The sequence below is a fragment of the Dipodomys merriami genome, unplaced genomic scaffold (genome assembly GCF_024711535.1).
Source record: "Dipodomys merriami isolate MVZ:Mamm:240054 unplaced genomic scaffold, mDipMer1.0.p SCAF_975, whole genome shotgun sequence".
In the NCBI taxonomy this organism is placed as follows: domain Eukaryota; kingdom Metazoa; phylum Chordata; class Mammalia; order Rodentia; family Heteromyidae; genus Dipodomys; species Dipodomys merriami.
This window is the reverse complement of record NW_027206596.1, coordinates 247,842-255,359: the sequence shown is the minus strand read 5'-3', so window position 1 is coordinate 255,359 and position 7,518 is coordinate 247,842. Positions and strand designations below refer to the sequence as shown.

Sequence of the window (7,518 nt, the reverse complement as noted above, 5' to 3'; positions counted from 1 at the left end):
AAACCCGGGACCCGTGCGAGAGGCTGAACAGGAGCCAGAACTCAACACACGGAGAGGAGACGTCGGTAAGTATCCCCCCCGGAATGCTGTTCACGGTAGATTACTGGTTGCTTGCGTTGCTTCTTCCCTTGTGGTTTGTTTTTTTAGTGGTTCTCTGCGTTTGCCTACATTGTAGCGAACCTGGGAAGGCCTGCCGCTGTTAATAGCAAACAATTGTAAAGCGAAAGTAAAGCCACGGTAGATCACGTGGTTTTCGCCCCGAGAGATAAGTCACTCGTACATAAGGGTGCGACATGGGAAACGGACAAGAGAAGCCCTGCGGCTTAACGGACTTTTATGCACCTCTTCAGGCCTTGTTAAGGCAGCGGGGGCTTAAAGTTTCCAAAGCCACGGTCCAGAAGGTGCTGAGTGATTTTGACAGACAGGCCCCATGGTTCGCAGTTTCGGGAGACCTTACGCTCCCGTGCTGGGATAAGCTGGGTAAGGACCTGGCTAGGGCCCAGGAAGAGGGTCAAGTGACAGGTGCGACTCTCCCCCTGTGGCGAATGATTCGCACTTGCCTTGAGGAGGGTGGTTCTGATCTAATACGGGAGGGGCGTAGGGTTTTGATGCAACACCAGGATAGCCTTTCAGAGTCAGCATCGGAAAGGGAGGAAGAAAAAAAGGCAAAAAAGAAAAAAGAAAAAAGGAAAGGACTCTAGAGAGTCAAAACAGGAGGGACTGCAGCCCTCACAAGCTCAAAAGGAAAAGAGCCTTGACAAAACCCCTGAAAGGGAGACTCCAATAAAAAACTCTTTATACCCTTCACTGAAGGAATTTTCTAATCGGTTCTCCGCCCTACATGTGGAAGGGCGGGACCCACAAAGTGACGTTGAAAGTCACTCAGAGGGAGAGGAAAGTCAGCTCGATCCGGGCGATGCTGAAGATCTAGAAAAGGTAGCAGCCGAGTATGAGGCAGGCAGATATGGGGGGTGGCGTGCTCTGACAACAGACCCAAGGCCACGACAAAAGGGAAGCGGCCAGACTGGCCTCTGCCCATCTGCCCCCCCCATACCCAGAAACGGGGAGGAGCCATTTTATAAAAGGCAATACTTGGTCGCGGTTAGCGGCCGCGTTTCCGGTCTTTGAAAATCCTACCACCAATGAGAGAACTTTTGAACCCGTGTCTTATACTCAACTTAAAGATTTAGTTGAAGCAGTCCGATCCTACGGGGTAACAGCTAATTATACTACAGCCCTGCTCTTGAGATTGACCGTACACGCTATGACACCCACTGATTGGTTTGAGGTAGCCCGGACTTGCCTTAATCATGGGCAATACCTAGATTTCCGATCCATTGCCCAGGATAAAGCCCAGGCCCAGTATAGACAAAACATTCGAGATGGGCACCCCGAATGGAACGTGGACATGCTTTTGGGGCTAGGGCCCTATACTGAAAACCAGACGCGGTACCCTATTGAGGTGTATCAACAGGTAAATGCCCTTTTTTACCAATCATGGAGAGCCCTCCCCAATAAAGGGGAAACGGCGGGTCCCTTAACAAAAATTACCCAAGGCCCTAGTGAGCCATTTTCTGATTTTGTTGCTCGCATGTTGGAGACGGCAGAGCGCGTCTTGGGAAACCTAGAGACTGCCATGCTGTTTGTACAACAGATCATTTTTGAGCAGAGTACTAAAGAGTGCCAGCGGGCTATTACCCCAGTAAGAACTCAGAGCTTGGAGGCATGGTTAAAAGCATGCAGGGAGGTTGGCGGTCCCCTAACCAACGCGGGGCTGGCTGCTGCGGTCTTGTCGGCCGCTAAAGCGGCCCGGGATAACAGCAAAAAGGGATGCTTTCGCTGTGGCCAGTTAGGCCACTTTAAGCGACAATGCCCTCAGAAGGAAAAACTTCCCCAGGAAGTGTCCCGACCCGCTAGGACCCCTGGGGTGTGCCCTCGATGTAAAAAAGGGAAGCATTGGGCTAATGAGTGCAGGTCAGTCAGAGACATTAATGGCCACCTTATTCCCCAGGCCAACAAAGATGTTAACCCAGATCAGGATCAAAAAAACGGGATGGGGGGCCCCCGTCCCCAGGGCCCGAAAATTTATGGGGCAGCTCAGGATCTGACTCCCAACCCACAAGGAGGGCAACCACAGGCTCAGCAGGGTTGGACCTCTGTGCCACCTCCCGACTGGTATTAACACAACAAATGGGAGTCCAGGTCGTGGAGACAGACATGACAGGACCCTTAGATAAAGGCACTGTGGGAATAGTCTTAGGACGTTCCTCCTCTACAATGAAAGGTTTGATCATTTTTCCGGGAGTTACTGACCCGGACTATACGGGGACTATTAAGGTCCTCTGCCATGTCCCCCATGGGGTGGTGTCTATTTCCCCCGGGGACAGAATTGCACAGCTTCTGCTTTTGCCTTCCCTTTATGACAACTTCACTGCAAAGGCGATAGAGAGGGGAGATAAGGGGCTAGGCTCCACTGGAGTTGACCTAACATGCCTATCTATAACCTTAGACCAGAGACCCATGCTAACTCTCCAGGTGGAAGGGAGAAGATTTGAGGGACTGGTGGATACAGGGGCAGATCGAAGCATCATCCAAAGAGGAGAGTGGCCAAAGCAATGGCCAACTCAGAAATCCTCCCAGACCTTACAAGGGCTGGGCTATGCCGATGCCCCACAGTTAAGTGCAAAGGAATTGACTTGGAGAACAGACGAAGGCCAGGTTGGAAAAATGCAGCCATTTGTGGTAGACGTTCCTGTCAATCTTTGGGGGAGAGATGTGCAGCAGCAGCTAAAGTTGACCTTAACAAATGATTATTCTGAGGCCAGCCAAAACATGATGAAACAACAAGGATTTGTGCCCGCCCTAAGGCTCGGTCGGCGTCTCCAAGGATGCAAGGAGCCGATGGAGCCGCTCCCCAAACAGGATCGAAAGGGTTTGGGTTTTTCTTAGGGGCCTCTGAAAATAAAGCTTCCAGCACAGGTGCGGTGCCCATACCTTTGTTAACGCAAAAGGCAGTGTGGGTTCCACAGTGGCCCCTCTCTCGAGAAAAGTTGGAAGCGGCACAAACTCTTGTCCGGGAACAGCTACAGTTGGGGCATGTTGAGCCTTCAGTGTCATCTTGGAATACCCCAATCTTTGTGATCAAAAAGGCCTCCGGAAAATGGAGATTATTGCATGACCTTAGAGCAGTAAATGCCCAGATGCAAATTATGGGACCCATCCAAAGGGGACTTCCACTGCTCTCGGCATTACCTAGAGAGTGGCCTATCTTGGCTTTAGACATTAGGGATTGCTTTTTTCCCATACCTCTTTATGAGAAGGATAGGGAGCGCTTTGCCTTTACTTTGCCCTCTGTTAATCATGAAACCCCGGATGCTCGCTATCAGTTGAAAGTCCTCCCCCAAGGGATGGCTAACAGCCCAAAAATTTGTCAATTGTTCGTGGGGGCTGCATTAACCCCTGTTAAGGAAAAATTTCCAAAGGTGCGGATTGTCCATTATATGGATGATATCTTGTTGGCTGCTCCCTCGGTAGAGACTCTTCATGAGGCATTTGGGCAGGTAACGGAGACCTTAGCTGATAAAGGATTAATTATTGCCCCTGAGAAGGTTCAGCAGACTAGTGTCGTTCAATTTTTGGGAACCGTTGTTTCTCCTACTGAGGTCAAACCACAAAAACTTTCCATTCGGACTGATCACCTTAAAACACTTAATGATTTTCAACAATTGGCAGGGGATATTAATTGGATAAGGGGGTTTCTTAATCTCCCTCGGTCAGAGCTGTTACCCTTGTTTGCTATTTTGGAGGGCGACCCTGAAGTCACCTCCTCTAGATCCCTGACACCTTTAGCACTAAATTCCCTACAAAAGGTTGAGGCAGCTTTGTCTAGGGCTCAACTTTCACGGGTTGATTTAAACTTACCTATTGATTTATGTATATTGAAAACAAAAAATTATCCCACGGGGGTTCTTTGGCAAAATGGCCCCTTATTGTGGCTCCATGGTAATTCTGTGGGAGCAAAAACTGTTCAATATTTTCCTGAATTAGTGGCAAAACAGGCAATTTTGGGTATGAAGTATTGTTTGATACACTTTGCAAAAATTCCAGATAAATTGATTATTCCCTACACCCGTGAGCAAGTTGAAATTTTAGCAGCCACAATGGATATGTGGGCAATTCTTGTTTGCTCATTTCCAAATGTAATTGATAATCATTATCCTAAGCATCCTCTGCTTGCCATAGTTAACAAAAATTTAGTGTATTTTCCTGTTGTCACTTCAAAGGAGCCCTTGGTTGATGCTCTGACCATCTTTACGGATGGATCAAAATCCGGACAGGGTGCCTTTTTTGTTCAAGGACACAAACAGCTGGTAGTTTTTAATTTTCGGCCGAATGTCCCACAGGCTGTTGAATGTTTAATTGTGCTTGAAGTTTTTAAAAGATTTGATCAACCTTTTAATTTGTTTTCGGATTCATTATATGTTGTAAATGCCGTTGCCTTTCTTGAAGTTGCTGCTTCAGTTAAGCAGGCCAGTACAATTTCTAATGTTTTGTTACAGATTCAATCCTTTATTTTAAACAGAAAATACCCTTTTTATATTGGACATATTCGTGCCCACTCTATGTTGCCGGGCCCAATGACAAAGTGTAATGATTTGGTGGACCAGGCAACTCGGGCTGTGGCTCTGGTTGCTGCTGATCCTGTAGAATTGGCAAAAGACTTTCATAGATTGTATCATGTACCTGCTAATACCCTTAGGAAAAGATATAATTTGTCCAGGCATGTGGCAAGAGATATTGTTAAGGCCTGTAAATCTTGTGTTACCTTTCTTCATCCTCCCCATGTGGGGGTAAACCCCAGGGGGTTGAGACCAAACGCCCTATGGCAAATGGATGTTACTCATCTGACGGAATTTGGTAAATTGAAATATTTACATGTGTCTGTGGACACCTTTTCTAGTGTCATTCATGCCACACCTCTGGCAGGAGAAAAGGTGTCCCACGTCAGAATACACTGCTTGGAAGCTTGGGCAGCTTGGGGAAAGCCCCTTAGACTCAAGACGGATAATGGCCCTGCTTATACTTCCCATGGTTTTCGCGCCTTTTGCGCACAAATGCAGGTTGCCCACACCACCGGATTGCCCTACAATCCTCAAGGACAAGGTATAGTGGAAAGAGCTAATCGAAGCATAAAAGAAGTGCTTCAAAAACAAAAAGGGGGAGTTGCTGAGTCTGCGTCCCCCAGGGAAAGACTTTCTCTTACACTCTTTACCCTCAATTTTCTGATTTTAAATGACAATGATCAGTCTGCCGCAGATCGGCATATGACAAGAGACTCCATGGATACTAAAGACATGGTCATGTGGAAGGATGTTATTAATAACAAATGGTATGGACCGGATCCGGTAATAACGAGATCCAGGGGAGTTGTTTGTGTTTTTCCACAGGATCAAGAAGTACCTCACTGGGTCCCGAGTCGGCTGACGCGGCCGGTCCTACAAGGTCAAGAAAAAATTGAACAAAATGACCAGGCTCCTGCTGTTGGTGATACAATTGATGATCAAGACTCATCTCAGCAGGGAGGAACACAGATGGGCAATTCTGTTGGCGTTCCCGAGGCCGCTGCCGGTTCGACATGATGCGAGACTTTTTCCCCGCCTGTTTGGCACCAATAGGACCATGGACCTTCCGTATCTTTTGTTGGACCCAGAGGAAGCCCCCATTGGGGAAAATAGATCCTTCCACTTGGGGGGGAGTCTTTGTTTTCAGTTAGTGAAAGACAAGTCGGCTCCCTCCTTTTCCCCATGCATTTTGCTTTTATCTCAGACTGCAGGCTGGTTTGATGTTCCCCACGGCGGCGGCCCCTGTAAACAGTCCAATGCCACTTGGTTTTCCGGCTGGTGGCCGGCAAAGCGTCAGGAAAAGGGTTTGCCTAGCTTTCCAAAGTGGGCCCCCTTTTGCATGGGTTGGCACTCTGGAGACACTTGGCCCTGGACGGGCTGTCAATCCCGTACGGGGGCCTGGGTTACGCAAGACCAAACCTTTTATTTCTCCCCCGGCATTAGCACAAGTTTTAATCAAACCTATAAGGGAAAGAATTATACTGACCAAAACCCTTCACAGGCCTATGTTTCCAATCCATTTGATATTTGGTTGCTGTGTGGCGTAAAAGGCAGTTGTATAAATTTAGAGCCTATGGCAATGATAGGAGGGGGAAAGATTGGAGTGAGTCGGTTTGGGTGGAGCACTTCCAAACCTTGGGCCTTTTGGGATCCAGAGATCGAGAGCCCTACCAGGACCGATAGCGTTGTCGCTTGGTCATCCACCGTGGGTTGTGGGGGGGATGGAGTTCAACCATATTATAATATTAGCTATAAGGCTACCCCAGTCTGTGTTTATCCCCCTTTTGTTTTTATAGTCAGTGACAAAGGTCTGCAGACCTGTACTAATGATTCTTGTTTTTATACTTCATGCTGGAAAGCTTCTAAATATGAGTATGCGCTTATTGCTCGCATTCCTCGCTGGGTGCCAGTACCTGTTAAAGCTTCCAGTGCCTTGACCCTTTTACGCCAAAAAAGAGATTTCGGCATTACTGCTGCCGTGGTGACAGCTATTTCGTTAGCTGCCGTGGGAGCTGCAACGGCAGCTGTTGCCATGGGGCAATCAATACAAATGGCACAAACGCTAAATGACCTTTCTGCCAATACAGCACATGCTTTGGATGTACAACAAGGGATTAATTCACAATTGAGGGGAGGGCTGATGGTGGTTAATCAGAGGATTGATTTAGTCCAAGAACAGGTAGATACGTTGTGGCAGATTGCCCAGCTGGGATGTCAGTGGAAGTATGAGGGGTTATGTGTAACAAGCGTACAGTATAACAACGCTACGCAGGCTGCAAACTTGTCTAAGCAGTTGTCAAGTTATCTTCTAGGTAACTGGTCTGGCGAGTTTGATGATATGCTTGACCAGCTGAGGATTGCCATTGTGACCGTAAACTCTACACGCGTGGACCCTAAATTCGTGGAGGGACTTCAATCTTGGATCTCCTCTGCTGTTTCCTGGTTTAAGGAGTGGGTGGGAGTTGGATTATTTTTGGCCTGCTGCTTGGGAGGATGCGTGGTCTGCCTATGGTTGGTCTGTCGCCTTCGAGCCCAAACCAGAAGGGACAAGGTTGTTATCTCACAAGCATTAGCCGCTTTGGAGAGTGGATCCTCACCCCAGATCTGGCTGTCGGCCCTGAGAGGCAATTAAGCCTTACCATTTTGCATAGCCTTAGCACCCCGAGGGATCAGGGGATCCCATTGCACCGGGACAGGTATGCAACTTGCAATTTGGGACAGGGTGCGAGGCAAGTGCACTGCACTTGAGGAGGACCATCGCCTCAAGAAGAGCATGTTGGGTTGCATGTGGGATGATGCCCAAGATCCCACCTCTGCAAAAAGGCATCGGACGGGCCTGGTCATCACTGGGGAAGGCGCCCCTCAGGCGAAGACCAGTGCAAGGTCCTCTCATTAA

General features: G+C 48.3%; 1 protein-coding gene across 1 annotated transcript; it reads left to right on the top strand.

The window, feature by feature from the left end:
• The first annotated feature begins 293 nt into the window (after positions 1–293).
• LOC138822014 (endogenous retrovirus group K member 6 Gag polyprotein-like) lies at positions 294–2,182 on the top strand. The gene is made up of 3 exons (XM_070014513.1): positions 294–665; positions 814–958; positions 1,059–2,182. The coding sequence occupies exons 1-3, from the start codon at positions 294–296 to the stop codon at positions 2,180–2,182; spliced, it is 1,641 nt and encodes a 546-aa protein (XP_069870614.1).
• The last annotated feature ends 5,336 nt before the right edge of the window (positions 2,183–7,518 follow it).